General features: G+C 34.7%; 1 protein-coding gene across 2 annotated transcripts in view; it reads left to right on the forward strand.

The window, feature by feature from the left end:
- Nucleotides 1-2696: 2696 nt before the first annotated feature.
- The window catches only part of LOC138692268 (ankyrin repeat and protein kinase domain-containing protein 1-like), a 30872-nt gene continuing 17159 nt past the window's right edge, over nt 2697-16409 (forward strand). The window contains exons 1-2 of one of the 2 annotated variants that reach the window (XM_069815428.1): nt 2697-3119; nt 12961-13243. In XM_069815428.1, coding sequence (XP_069671529.1) covers nt 12962-13243 — 282 coding nt within the window. In that variant the 5' untranslated portion in view covers nt 2697-3119; nt 12961. The remainder of the gene's footprint in view (nt 3120-12960; nt 13244-16409) is intronic. The other variant, XM_069815427.1, reaches the window with a different exon arrangement.

Below are 16409 nucleotides of genomic sequence, written 5' to 3' on the forward strand. Positions count from 1 at the left end.
TCCGAACTTGTTCCAATTTTCTAATAGTGGCGTAGCGTCAATGTAAGCTAAAAAGCTTAGCTTCCCCAGTTAATAATAATTTCATAATAAACCTGCAGTTTATGGAGAAAATTATTTATTAATTTTAATAGAATTTATATTTACGCGTTAAATATTGTGATGCGGCAGCTCAGGATGATTTGTGATGCAGCAGTAAACAAGAAGCCTGCACACACCAGCTTCCAAGCAGACTGGTTTCTTCTGTGTAATCCACCCCGCAGATTATCCATCCCTTTCTAACTAAACTACCCTAGTCGCAAGGCTCGCAAGAAGCTAGCTTTGACATTTAAAATAAGTAGTTTCCGAGTTATCCCTTTTCGTCAGTTGTGTTCAGTTGAAGTGTTAGTGTGCATTGTGGCTGATATAATAAATAATGAGCGAAATAACAGTTCCTGACATTAACTTACTTGAATTCTTTTAGGGCAGTTTTATTATCAAGACTGACTTACGAACAAAAGTGTAATTTAAAAAACAAATGACCGACTCCCTTGCTGTCAATGAAGGACACAACCAAAAGACAGACGCATACTTACGTAATTATACTAATATTGTGATTTCTCTAAGTATCACAGGGAGTGAGCTAATGTTATACGTATACGTGTGTATTTGTTAAGAGATATGTGTAAACCGTGAAATCACATTTTATTACGTATCATTTGAGGTCATGCGTTATTGGTGTTACGAGGTTCCAACCAATCTTCGACTGCTGACTTGACATTGACTACTATTTATTTTAAGACTGTATTTTTGTAATAAGTTTTCTCATATTGCATGAAAGACAACTTGAGTTAGCTTCCCGTGCTCAAAATTTCGTGCTACGCCACTGTTTTCTAAAGGAAGCATAGAAAATATAATCATTAAATATTCTGACATTAACTAAGATATCGTTAGCTGGGAGAGTATTGTGATGTCAAAACAGATTTTAAAATTTCAAAACAGTGCCGGAGCTCCGCTCCACCCACAGAAGAGCAATTTCGTATTTCCTTAGCATGTTTTCAACATCCTGAGTCTTCAAACAAGAGAAGAAAAAGTGCAACTGTTTCGGTGAATTATAAACATAGGGACAATGAAGAGGCCATATTCTAGATCACCTCTAGAATTTAGTGCACATGGCGTCAGTATTGCCGCTAATTTTCCGTAATGTCTAGTATTAATTAGTAATACAAAATATGCCTCTTGCGCCTCCCAAAATGTTGCGTGCTGGACTCGGGTGCTGTGGGTCCATTTACAAATCTGTCACTGGTGTAGGAGTGAAGAAAAACAGGACGCTTATCACATGAGTGGATTCTTGCGCAAGCTCTATGATCACGATAACAAACACTTGACTTGTGGTACCACTGACGTGATTTATCTCAACTGATATCTTATTTTAAAATAAAAGTTATCGCATTACCTTATCATTACATTTTCAACCATATTAAGTAATTAATAAGCCATTATTCTATTTATTGTCTTCAAACACCTCTCGTGTCATCTCTTCTTCAAAGCAGCGGCGGATTTTCAGGGGAGGCAAGGGAGGCCGTGCCTCCCCTAATATTTTACCAGAACACAATATGGCAGTAATAATTTCAGCTGAATTAAGATCACAGACAAGTTACAGCAAATGACGAACATTTTTCCTTTTATATTAATTTTACTATTCACTACGACTAAGATGTAAGTTACGTAAAGTCGACCACATCCAGTTGGTGATGCCCGCTCGCTATACTTAGATAGTACAAATAGCCTAATTCGTACTGAAAAATAACAGATAGCGCTGTAACCTGTATAGTCGACATCTAGCAGCCTGCAGTGTCAATGCGAGAGCGGGAGAGAGGAGTCGGCTACATGACGCTACTCCCCGGTAACCATGACAACAGCAGTTCAACCAATAAGATAGCTGGTTAGAAGAGCGTTTAAACTTGATAGAACGCGCGAAGGGAGCCGATTTGGAGACGTCCTACCCACCGCTGACAACTGTAGCAGTCGCGGCTGGTTTCGGCTGTATTGGGAAGCTCTCTCTCTTTCTCTCCTCTTCGTTTTAGAAAATTGAGTTACGTGTTGTTAGTTTTCTCTCCCTGCGTAAAAGTTTTCATTTATGTTGTTAGATTTTCTCTTGTTTGCGGGTGTTCTTGTTATTTTATTCTTTTTTGTTTATTTATTTTATTGGGTTATTTTACAATGCTGTATCAACATCTAGGTTATTCTTTTGTGTTACGAGATGTATTTACTTTTTCAGTATTTTAAATATATCGAGAGTTTAGAAACAAATGCAGATTTGTCTCTAGCTTCTTCTAGTAGCAGTTATTCAGTATGTTGTGACCTATTTGATCGGTTTGCGAAGAAAGAGGAACATCGAGTTAATTTGCTGTAAAATTAGGCTATGTAATGGTAATGAGCAAGCCCCGGATTCTTAGGTTCGAATCAATTTTGTTGCTATCTACTTACTCTCGAAATATTGCTTTTCTTATTGGTTTTATGTAGCAAAGAGTAATATTCTTAAATTCAATATGACCTAAAAAGACCTAATTCGTAGCTTAGGACTTGGAATGTCCTAAAGAGAGGCAATCTTTACCAAGCAGTTGTAATATATTAATAGTATGTTTATTTATTTCCCCCCCTCCCCCCGTAAAATCATATAAATTCCTAAACATAAGATTTAAAATCCTAAAACATAAATTGGAAAACCTAATTTTAATTTCTTAAAACCTATAACTTCTGTGCCTGGTAATGAGGTAAGTCACAGGCCTTATATTTTTATATTCTCATCATTCACGTCTTGGCCTCCCCAACTTTCAAACCCACCGTCCGCTACTGCTTCAAAGCTTGTGTGAGCTGCCTGTCTCTTATCTCTCAGATTTATCTGGTTACTTGTTAATCGGTAGATAAGGCACTATTGTAACTCCACAGAAGCAGGGCTCCATCACTACTCATTCTCGTTTCCAAGAAAGTGGTTTTCATTTCATAGTTCTTCACTTTCCTCTCCGTGTACAAAGTTTGTGGACGATTGTGTTCAGAATTGATAAGAATTCCACCATTGTTGGTAGCACCGTCCATCGTTTCGCCGAGTGTCAACATAACTTTATTTTCAATTATTGAAGGTAAGTTATGGCAAACAGCTTTTTTTCATAGTTACACGCAACTCCAGATACGACAGCTTTGTTTTATAGCCTACCGTGCAGTCGATATGAACACATCATTTGACCAGCAGCGGCTCGCCGTCGAGAAAATAGGTGAAGTGCTGTTCACATAAACAAATGCTAATTTATAAACTTTCACTGTATCTGTAATATTCAAATTCAATTTCAAATTCAAATTTATCCACAATTTACATTTGAAATGATACATATGAATATATACCCGAAATGAGCATATGCTCGTGCTCGGGTTCAGTCCAGTAGTCTACATAAATTTTACAGAGATCAATAATAATGTTTATGATAGAAATAATAGTAACAATAACAATAATAATAATAATAATGATAATAATAATAATAATAATAATAGAATATCCGTGACGGAGATGATACAAAGATAGTAATACAAATTAATTCATTAATAATAAATAATAATAATAATAATAATAAAGAAAAATATTTACAATAATAAAATAAATACTAACACGGATAAAATAAAATATAAAACCACTAGCGAGAGTTAACACAACTTAAATAAGCATATAATAACCAGAAAAAAAAATGACAAACTCGAAAATCAACAGAAAAGTTCGATATATCGCAGACGACAGCAACCGCCGTATTGACATTGTGCTATGCATTATTGGTAGTAGGGGGGAGCCGAAGGTCTACGTAACTGCCGTTCTCTTCGAATCTTCTCGTACAATCATGGGAAGTCAGTGCTGAAAAACAAAATGTCTAAGAGTCAAACTGTTCATTATTACCAGGATAAATACAAATAATACTGAAATATATTAATCAAGTTTCAGTTATAGATCTCCACTTTTGTGCAAGAGGTATCATATCAAAATATTTTATGAATGGCGGGGAAAATATAAATTTCGATAACTCTCTAGTGAGAGAGATAGTGACAAGTACAATCAAGTGTATCTGTGGCGATGCTAAGAAATCATTTATTGGAGATATACACTGTTATTAATTAAGGAAACGATCTATTTACATTTATTACAATGTTTTATCTTATAGGGTACATGCATCAGATAAATACAATAAATATTAGTAACATATAATGCTAGTAACACTTAAAATAATAATGAAATTAATCAAATATCATACAAACATTTTCACTTTATTTTTAAACTTAAGAATGTGTAGATTGCTTAGGTCTGGATTATTTTGCAATGAACAGTTTTACCAATATAATGAGTGGGCCTACTATTCGCGTACTACGTGCAATTTTAATAGTTCTAGAACACATGCAAACAGGAAAACTAATTTATTTCAGGACTCACCCAGTTTCTTGCATACCAAGTCAATTCTCCTATCTTCTAAAGCAGCAAACCTGTCGATGATGTCTTCATAAAATGTCTGAGTTTAACTGAGAGTGGACAGTATATCTCTATGCAAAGCTATGGGCTAATAATGAAAGTCTCTCCTGTGATGTAGCATTCCGAGTGAAATTTTCAAACAGAAAAACTTCTTTAATCGGAAGAATTTTTAAAGTTATTTTACACAACTTCTCTATTTTATTTTAAAACAAAGAACAAATGGAACTGTAGATAGTCAAGAATTTAAAACATCTTTTTATCCTCATATTTAAGTCTACAAATCGACATTTCTAATAATACAAACTATATCATTTTCGGGATAAGTATTTCGCACTCATTTATCAACATTTTCTATGTACTGGTACCTAAGTACTCGTATTTGTATAATAGCTATAGTGATTAAACGTATAATAGCCTATATACTCAGATGTAGGATTAATAAACAATATACACTTATCACTAATATAATCTAAATATATTAAATAAGTTAATATATACGTACACAGTATTAAACTACATGTGTACATTTACGCGCGCGTTAAACTTTCAAATACAAGACCTTGAACAAAACTGGCGAGCTCATGAGAAGGAATAATACACGCCGCTAAAAACAACTTTTAAACTTTGCTAATGTGTGTGGGGTGTATTCCTGATAAAATAACATAAAGCCAGCTAATTTACCACTGCAGGGGTGGCTGCTAAACACAGAGAATAAGAATACTATTCTCGAGTCAGGTAGTACATACTGTAAAATTTCACAGCCCTTGAACAATAGCTCTCGGCCTTGGAGACCATCTTCAACCCTTCTCTATTATTAGTACCGTTAGATCTGCAAACTGGTTACTCCACCTACAAATCTGACAGTTCTCCGTAACTGAAAGACTCAGAAACGCACTTCACTCATACAATCTTTCGTTAGTGCGTAAGTCACGTTACCATGGAAACCATGTACTGTATGAGAATGGGAGCCCAAATAATTTCACCTCTACAGTATTGTAAGTTCTAATAGACACCGCACGGCGCTAGTAACAGTTGACATTATTCTATTCAGTGGACGGTTACAGGTACTATTTATACAACTAAACACTGTTCAGAACGAGTGAAAAAAAAAAAAAAAACTTCTTTTATTTTAGAAATACGGTACCGGTAATAACTAGAATTAATTATTAATACGAGATAAAATTGCGTTTTACACATAAATAGATGAAGTAGTACCACAGTCTAATAGATACAGTCACGCAACTCATACGTGTAAAATATGCCAACATTTGACAGCTGGCGCGACAGTAGCCCTCTAGCGGCAGGCAAGTTAAAAGTGTGCACACGACATATGATAACACATCAGAAAACGGGTTTTGCGTAATTTATTTTATATGTTTATGCTATACAATAAGTGTATATGGTTCTTATTAATTCTACTTTAGAACCCTGGAAGAATTTCACATGCAGTTAATCTACAAGTTTCAGAAGCTGGGAATAAACGTAATTCTTTCTGCTCCTTACAACTGAATCATGGCCCTGATCACGTATCATGGTTTGAAATAATATAATTGTTCGTGCGTGGTCGGTTAATTCAATTCATTCCTAAATATATTTATGAATCATTGGAACTTTGTATTTCCTGTGAGAAGAGTAAAAATTAGTAGCTTCAAAATTGTAGGGCATATCTCGTAGGGTACATAGCGTGGTGAACTCCTCTCCCTATTTCCTGAGAAATTAACGATTTTGCATACCGCAAATTGGGGTAAACTCGGCCGCTGAGGTAAACTTGAAAATAAAAAAAAGGGAGAATTTAAACATTAATATGAAGTTCATTATTTTTCCATTTCTTAAGAACCGGTATTTCCTTTATTATTTTGAGTCACAAATAGTGCTGATGTTATGGTTTAAATTTTCATGGCAAGTTTACCGCATTTTACATTACATTTACAGTTTTCACACATAATGCCTAATTTTAATTTATCCTACCTATATAATACGTAATTTACATGCACTTACTGTTAATGTGACGTAGGTGAGAACAAATAAATGAACACAATTTTGTTGAAAAAATTGTAACTTCAATCAACTCAGAAAATATAGGCCTAATTTTATTTTCAGAGCAGAAGTGGTGTAAGTCAAAAATGGGTAATGAGGGGTTAAAGTAAATATTCTGTAAAATAGAGCGCAAAGTGGCAGTTAATATTGAATGTATTTAAACTATTAATTGTCAGTGAATAGCACGAAGGATATATTAATTGCTACTTTGCGCTGTATTTTACATAATTTTTACTTTAAACCTCATTACCTGATTTTGACTTACACCACTTCTGCACTGAACGGCTCAAATAATCACTGGGAATGTAAAATCGACACCAATAACAGTCATGCAAATTATTACAGAAAAGATTGCTTTTTATATTAAATTTAAAAAGGCTCTTTTATTTCTTGAGAACTTAATACGTCTGCCACATGAATCTACACCAACACATCAGAAATTTATCGACGCAGTCTGGATTTATTCAAGAAGTGAATATTTTGCAAAAGGATTACAATACTCCATGAATTCTTGCAAAATTAACACCATGATACCTACTTGAATGCTATATAACATTCTTGAAAAATATAAAGAAAAAAACAGGAATACAAAAATTATGGAATTACTTGCATTAAAAACTGTAGATATATTATCCAAAATCGGAATGGTTACACATTTACACATATGATCTCTGCAAAAAAATAATATACTGCAACAGGTATTTACTTTGTTTTTATTTAAACTGTCCTTCCTTACATACAAATAGGTAACTGATAAGTAATAAATGTTTTATAGAACACAATACGTAGGCTACCTACAACGTGGATTATTGGTTATGACTGGGTTATGATTTTCTCTTGGTCTTTAAGGGAATCTGAAGAACGAAAAATTCGGAGATTTAAACTTGTAGTTACTGCAATTTTCGTCATTGCACACATTGCCTTTATTCCGACGCATGATTAAAACGTTATTATAACATCTCGCATCCCTTTAAAGCACGTGCTGGGTGTATCAACCCTATGACCAGTGCCTTGCCTGCCGCTTGGGCGCTAGTGTCGCGAATGTTGGCAAAAAAAAGTGTTGAAGTTGCGCGACGGTATATATTAGACTGTGGTAGTACTTCACCTGAATAACCGCCCCTGCATTTGACGCATCATTGGTAGACATGTTATCGCTTCTTTCGATTGTAGCGGCATCTGACAAGGCCTAATCAGTAAACAAACTCTTGTCTTATATCTTTAAAGAAAAACATCCGCTTTGCTAGCAGCTGGGTATTAAGTGAACGAGATTTTATACCACGTTAGCGACAATGAGAATGCATGTATATTTTACATTATGGATACAAAAATATGCAATGTGGCCTTCTGATGTACATAGTCATTAGTTTCTCGCGTTTTATTTGTCAATCTCTGTTTTGCACTTCGGATATCCATATCGCTCGCTTATTCTATATGTGCGGTCATGTGTTCATGGAAACTTAAGCCCGGTTCAAACGGTGCGTGTTTCTGTGATGGATTCCAAGGTGGCTGCGCGGATGGGTCGCCTGCGTGGTCACTCACCGGAAGTAATGCGCTCTGGTGGCTCCGTGCATGGCTAGCTTGCTATTTTTCGTGATGGTTTGCTGGAAACCAAAGGTGATCATATAATATTACCACTGAGACCATGTCGCCATGTTCGTTGTTTTCCAACTAAACCTGTTTTTTCTATATTCTTTAGTTTCTAAGAAACAACAATTAAATATCGGACTTTAGATGTTTTGCACTTATGGCTTAATTACTTTATTACGACATTTACTACTGTTAATGTAGGACTTTAGTTGTTTTCCATTCACGGTTTAGTTTCTTTTTGACCATGAGTGTTGGCAACAGATGAAACAGCAGATGATTTTCAAATTTGAACTGTGAAAAGAGCCAGCTCCGTGTGAACAACTTCCATCACCGTAGGCAACATGGGAGCCAGCCAGTGAGCACGCAGGCTACCCATCCGCGCAGCCACCTTGCAATCCATCACAGAAATACGCACCGTCTGAACTAGGCTTAAGTAATTAGTAAAGAAGCGATACTTACACGAACAAGTTATCGAACATTATCGATTAGTGGGGTCAGCTATCTTTGAATGTCAGTGTACAATTGGCAACACTGACTATTATCTTCGCCATCTATCACTGCCATCGTGATCTAAACCAGGCCGTAATGCAGGATGTGTGACGTCACTCGATGGGTCGGGCTTTTCTATTTGAGTATACGGAGCTGAGTGAAATATATTACTTTAATGCGTGTCGGTGCTCAATTTTATTTAGTGTAATGTGTGTATAAGATACGTTCACTTCTTACTGCATTATATGTTGCAGAAATAATTACAAAACTGTGTTATTTTAATGTGAACGGAGTTTTACATGTTAACATAACCTGCTTGCATCAACATTGTAAGTTTGGAATGGAAGCTATTTTGAGATTTAATAAAGAAGAATTATTTATATTGTGATTTTAATTTAGCACATCTATCTTCCTTACTTGTAGGTAGAAAATTTACCACAGTCCCTCCTATGAAATTAGTGTTGGTACGTACGGTTGTGTGTTACTTCATCTGGTAGGTTAGATAAATAGAATTCAGTACGACCCAGTATAGTAGGGAACAAATAAATAATACAATTAAATTGTTATTCAATGTAATGTGTGCATAAGTTCCGGCTAGTTCCATTTATTTGTTGCATAATGTGGCAGGAATAATTATAAAACTGTGTTATTGTTATGTGAAGAGAATTCACCATGTCAACATAACCTATTTGCGCCAATATTTTAAGTTGAGAACGAAAGCTATTGTGAGATTTAGTAAAGAGAAATATATTTAGGATAAACTTCAGAACACGGTTATCTTCCTTACTTATAGGTAGAAAATTCACCACAGTCCCTCCTATGAAATGTACATACGGTTATATTACTTAACTAGGGTTAAACGAGCGCTGAGATATAATTCCGGTAACTTCTGAACTGAAAACAGTTGAATTTATTTTTTGTGGAGACGCATTTCATCCTCTAAGCAAGGCATAATAATAGCCTGAACTAACCGAACTAATTAGTATATGCAAGGTGTATGAATACGAAGGGAACTACCTCAGCGCTAGTTTAGCCCTGGTAACATATTAAACTAATCAGACTGGAGTACCGTATGAAACGAATAAATACAATTGAAGTGTAGACAAATTGCATTTACAAGTTATACGTAGCGTTATCTTAATTATTATGCATAATTGCGAATACAGATATAAGGCAAGTACTGATAGAGTAAACATAACCTATAATGTCAACACATCAAAATATGCGTGCGATACAACTGAAAATTGTTGAAACGTGCTTAAATGAATGTGCAAGAATTTCGTAATGAAGCGAGCGTGCTTTATTTCAATTAATTACAATACTAGATACTGTAACAGTAATGAAAAGTATAAGGTATAATTTTTCATAATATACTATATGTATCTTGCTTTTAGTTCAAATTGTGTATATTTCAAACGCTATTATTTATAATGTAAATTATTCACACATAAGAAGGGCGCAATAATTTAAATTTAATAAAACAAATACGGTGAACTAACAAAAATGGATTAGACAAGAGTAACATCAGTAACGTTGCACTTAGGCCTAATCATAATTTACTTTACATCCCAGTCAATGTTTCACTTTCACGTGTATATTATTACACATATTTACTGTTTATAACACCAAAAATTCACTTAACCACATAAGGGCGCAATATTTAATCGAAATAAAGGCAGGTATCACACATACGAACTTTGCCTGCAACAACGTAATTTTCACACCAAAAATAATATTATACCTTACGTTGCAAGTGAATTGTGTCTCAAGTGTCTCACAGTCACTGTTTAAAATTTTACTGACGCAATTACACTGCATTTCAGAGAAATATATGTTATTTTTCATGTACTGCAACTAATTGATATGGTTGAAAGACCGCCCTTAGCGATCAGCTGTTAAGCGAGTCACGTGGTCTGCCTTACGGCCTGTATTAGATCACGACGGCAGTGCATCTATTCAAAGAAGTAATAACTAAAGAAACCACACTTACACCACAGTCTACTATATACAGTCGCGAAGCTCAATATGTAGTAAAAATGCAAACATGGGTAGTTGCCCACCACTAGGATCGCTACTATCGCCTCATCATCTCAGATCTCTCTCCTAGCAGCCGACAAAATATGTTATACTTTCGTTGTCGTGTTCTTTTAGAAAAATTAACACCTTCCTTCCATTATTGAAATATTAAATGCATAAAGTTAATTTATTATTTTAATGAAGTATATTAAATTCCACCATAAACTCGAAGATACCTGCAAGAAATAAGTTAATATAATTTTTGTTTGTGCAAAACGAACTGAAATTTACTATAATAGCTTCACTCATTCAAGATTATAGCGATAATTAACTATGAAACCAATAAATATTAATTTGCATTTCTCTTTACAACAATAATAATGGAAATATGAATTAATGGAGTAACTTACGTGTACCGGTACTTGTAGTGTAGGCTTACGTAGTTGAGGTTAAGCAATAATAATCACACCAGAATTGGAAAAAAAACGTGATCAATAAATTTTATTGTAACAGACTTTTTCTACGTCTCTAGTAAAGCAACAAATAAAAATAACAACAAAATTAACAGCTATAATTAAAAACATATCCTTTGAAGAAAAAAGTAGGCCTAAGCAATAATAATCCCACCAGAATTGAAAATAAAACGTGATCAATAAATTTCTTTAAAACAAACTTAATTTTTCTACGTCTTTAGTAAAATAACACATAAAAATAATAACAAAATTAATAGCTACAATTAAAAATATATCCTCTGAAAAAAAAGTAGACCTAACCTTTATTTCTCTGGAAATTTAGCAGCCTAAGTGACAGAACTTTAACCGGTATCTAATGTCCTTTCGGTTAGACTGAAACATTTCATTGTGAAATTTAAGGATATAATGTATTCTAACAGTCACAAAGAACTTCAAATTAACAGTTTTGTTTCTGCACGGCATTCTTGTGGAAACCCAGGAACCTTTCTGAATCTTTCGGAAATCGGAAAAAGGATAACTTTGGCCTCTTTCTCTTATTGTTGCTACAATTTATAGCACTACAAAGTCTCCTCCTTATCCCATATTATTATTCCAATTATTATATTTTAGCCATTAACATTTTCATTATAACCAATAACGAACATTTCACAAGCATCAATGTGAAATACGCAACGAGCTAGCACTCGATAGAAATACGACACAGTTCAAAGTCGACCATGGACAGTCTATTGTTTCTAGTTGCTAACCGCTTGGAGCGCTTTATCACGAGATTTGCAAAAAAACACCTCAAGCTTCGCAACAGTATATAGTAAACTGTGCTTACACCAACAAATTATCGATCACTATCGATATCTTTGAGCGTCAGTGTACGCTCCTTATATTCAGCAGAACATAATACAGTTCGCTGGTTATCGTCGAAGGATCACATTGTTGCGAATCTTCCAGAGAAACGCTGCCGAGGGCGGAAATCCATCCTACGAGACATGTAGCCTTCTTCAGAGCTATAGTCACGCATTATTCACATTATATTTAAGAAAAATGCAATGCGTTTTGTTGTTAGAAGCTCCCAACTGATTCACTTATATATGCGGATTATTTGAAAATGTTTTACAGTTCATGTTGGAAAATGTTCAGCTAAGCCTCGTGTTAATAACAAATATCAAAATATGATTAATTATTATTTCAGTCAATATGGCTTAAGCATTGCATTACATATGAAAGAAAAAACACATGAAAAAAAATATTGATGTTACATCCTATGTTATCTTGATACAAACGTTTTCGCCCCTAATGGAGCATCTTCAGGTACAAATATAAGTATCATCTAAAATCAATTACAATACAAGCTTACATTTAAAACTGCCTTGACTAGAATAAAGTATGACTATATTATCTATATCAACATTAATTGTCCTGTCAAAATTAAAAACGAATTCATTTTAAAACAATGTGAATGTGCTTAGCCATGCTAAGTAGATCTCTTGTATGGTATCTCAGATGTATTGTGTTGTCAATCAAATCATTAAAATACTAAAACTATACAAATTAAAATCTAATATTATCACATGTGGAGTCATAAAGCATGTATAGCTAATTTCGTGGAGCAATTGGAATTCTCGTAAAATGTTCAATGCCCTCGTATAACATCATGAGAGTCTAATCATCATACACGAGTTGTTGAACAGAAGGGATGTGTTTTGCCCGTAATCGGTCTAATGGAATAAACTGCAATCCGATGATAAGTTGTTTGTATTCATATTAATGTGCAGAGCAATAGAACCGTGTGTAGCTATGGCTTGGGTGTTTTCTTACAACTTTCTTATTTGAAGTTTGCATTGTGGTTCTCGAGCAGGATTGTTTCCTTTGGTTGTGCAGGATGGCGAAACCTAACCCCATTCCTGATCTGCAGCGGAGAGTCAAGGCCCTGGAGGGACAGGTGCGACAGCCACAGGTGCCACTCCTTGCAGAGATTAAAATCCTCAAGGAGAGGTTAGATGCTCTGTCTATACATAGCACTGAAGCAAGGAGTGAAGACGAAGTGAAGGGGAAGGACGACACTGAGAGTCTGGGGATGTTGCAGGAGAGTCTTAAATCGAAACAGAAGGAATTAGAAGAGAAGGAACGAGAACTAATTAAGCAGGAAGAAGAATTAGAAAAGGTATGGAATCTGTTCTTGCCATAGTTACAATTATTAGAATGTTTTGATATTGATATTTATTTGTGTACTAGCCGTACCCGTGCGCTCCGCTGCACCCGTTAGAAATAAATATAAAGTAATTACATAATTAAAATAGGACATTTGATCCAGGGAACATTCGTGTTTGATAGAAGGATAAATCTTTTAATATGTTACTTAATTTAAATTGCATCCAAATAATTAAAATGCGATCATTTTGGTCCAGAGACACTCATTTGGTGCAATGACAATTCCTTTAACCTGTTTCTTAATTTTTATTACATACAACCATAGTTTAATGAAGAATGACATCATTTAGATTTAATGTGTATATTTTATTTTACTTGTTATAGGTTTCCATTGAATTATGGTAATAACTTAATTTTAACCCTTGTTTTCTACGTATTCAGTAAATGGCGCTTGGCCCACTATGGTTCTGAACCCTTCAAATAACTTAAATTATATTATATAATATTACATTATATTATATATTATATTATATTTCAGAAGTTACTGTAATAACATTGTAGCATTATGTCCATCTAGAGAAACTATACTTTCCAATGGTGAAACAATAATTAATTATACAAATCGGTTAATTTAGCTTCCGATATTACTTCATACAAACACAGAAACATTCTCTGTAGGCTATCTTTCATAGCTTTCGATTGTTGCTGTCTAAGGCCCCTTATAGACGAAGTCATTTGTTTTTTAATTCATTACACGGCCTTAGATGGCAGTTATTTTAATTTTAAAACTCATTTATCTCATTAAATTTCAGTCCTATCAAAATTTTTCAAGGAATAAAACTTATCGCAAATTATTTCTAAAGAAACTTTTGTTATGTAACATTTTTCACAAAAATCAATAATAAGCGAGATATTTCGATTTACTTAATTCAGGCCCCCTTATAACCCCCCCTTTTAAATAATGTATTTTGAATGCCATATAGCCTAAAATCTAAGTTACAACGAACTTAATTTATATTCCAATTTTCATCGAAATCCGTTCATCCATTATCGCGTGAAAAGGTAACAAACATACAGACAGACATACAAACAAAAATGCCGAAAAAGCGATTTTCGGTTTCAGGGTGGTTAATTATATATGTTAGGACCAATTATTTTTGGAAAATCGAAAATTACCAGAAAGATTTCGGCTACAGATTTATTATTAGTATAGATTAGCAAATAAATTGCAATGCCATAGTCCCTATCTCTAAATTAAAACTAAAAATGTGAAATGAATCTTAAAGTCTCACCACTGTTATAAAATGCTCCTTCTATCAACCACTTATGTATAATTTTCTTAAATTATGTCTATGCAAACTTGTTACACGAACTGATAGATGGTCGTATGATTTAATGGCCATAATGTGATGGTTGTTACCTGGAGAGTCTGCATTTAGGTATGTACAATTTTTCATTATTCCTAGTGATATAGTCATGAATTTCTTTAGTATTGTTATGCCCCAGGGCTAAAGAACGCCCTGTAGCATGATTTCCTGTGGAGTATTAAATTTGAAACAGGAACAGTGTCAGCGGAATACATGGTCTTAAGATGCTTAGCCAGCGTTATAGAGTTTTGTCGGGCGTGTGGTAAATCACTGCCTACAATGAAAGTATTCTTACGCCTCAGATCATTGCTGGACTAATCGCATTAGTCCAGTAGAACAAGGAATGTATTTTAATTGGTTAAAATTATATCACGCATTGTTCGAACTCTTTTCTTGCGCGTAGTTTCATTATAGCGACTTATCACTATAATGCACTGAATCAAAATTAAATGTAAGAGATGTTTGATGAAAACGACATTTGTAAGTACGTGAAATGAAAAGTGTTCTTAAGCCCATCTCACCTGGTGGATGGCGTGGTCGGTACCCCGGGCGGGAAACGGATAACGAAACATAAAAAGTGTTGGTGAGGAGACGCGGCAGTTAGTGGAGATTGACGGAGAGCGTATATCGAATCTATTTTTTTGTCACAGAAGAAACGGTAGCGGTGATGGCGTCGGCCGAGGAAAATGATTATACCCTGTAAGTAGTTTTGTTGTACATTTGTAAATATATAATAAATCAGGTAGAGTTTTCAAGATTGCAATCATTTCAGACTAAGTTTAGTAATCATGTAGTTTTACTATAGTATCCTGAGCAGGGGCGCCTCGTCCATAAGAGCTGCGGAGCTGCAGCACTCCCTGCTTTGACAGGAAAATAAAAATAATATTTATTTTAATTTTTAGAAGAATTGTTACAGCTTTTATTGGTAAATTGCTTTATATTTCACCTGGCTGGGAATATGTACTATTATCTTATGCATAATATTTTTGCGCGTCGACTGTACTGGAATTGACACTGCATTCAAACTCGTCCTGGGATCTGCAGGGTGGTCAGCTCATAGAGAGTCTCTCTTGCTTGGTCAGGGGGTAGAGAGGTGAAGGGGAGCAGAGGAAAACTGCAGCTGTTTAAAACCCATATTTCGCTGCAGTAGTTGCAGAGCCAGGCAACAAGGGATCTTTCCTCTCCTCCCACACCGCTATTGTAATGCTGCGTCAAATGGATTCTCTATTCCCTTGAAACTTAAAGACAAAATTTTTATTTTCTTTTCACATACTTATTGTTGTCGAATCTTATCGAGTTAATATAACGAAATTAATATTATCTTTTGCCTTATTATTACGTATACATCCAGCCTCCAGCAGAACCTAATATTTGCCTTAACTCAAAATGATTGCACGAGTAGAATCCTTTTGATATAGCACGTAAAACACGAAAAAGACTTCTTTTCCAGTTTTAGAAAATTGTTGACCATCAGTATATCTGAGTGTTGCTTTGGTGTGACGTCTTAATACCGTAACTTAACCAGTGCAAATGTGCAAGCATGAGTATGTGTGAATTACAGAATATTAATTTTATTTTTCCATTGCGGAAAATATTGATGTAATGAAGTGAAATTAAAGGGTCGTCCGTTACCCGACTTAAATCTTACTTAAGCTTCATCCAGCCGAAATAGTGCATATATGTAAGGAAGTATAACAATGAAATTTACGCTAAGCATTTGTGGTTACGTGGATGTGAACAAAAATAATCTGTATTTTGTTTTCCTTGCCTCCTCTTCGGTGGTGATGCTGCATGGACTAGGAGTGGTGTGAC

This window comes from Periplaneta americana, chromosome 16 (assembly GCF_040183065.1).
Source record: "Periplaneta americana isolate PAMFEO1 chromosome 16, P.americana_PAMFEO1_priV1, whole genome shotgun sequence".
In the NCBI taxonomy this organism is placed as follows: Eukaryota; Metazoa; Arthropoda; class Insecta; order Blattodea; family Blattidae; genus Periplaneta; species Periplaneta americana.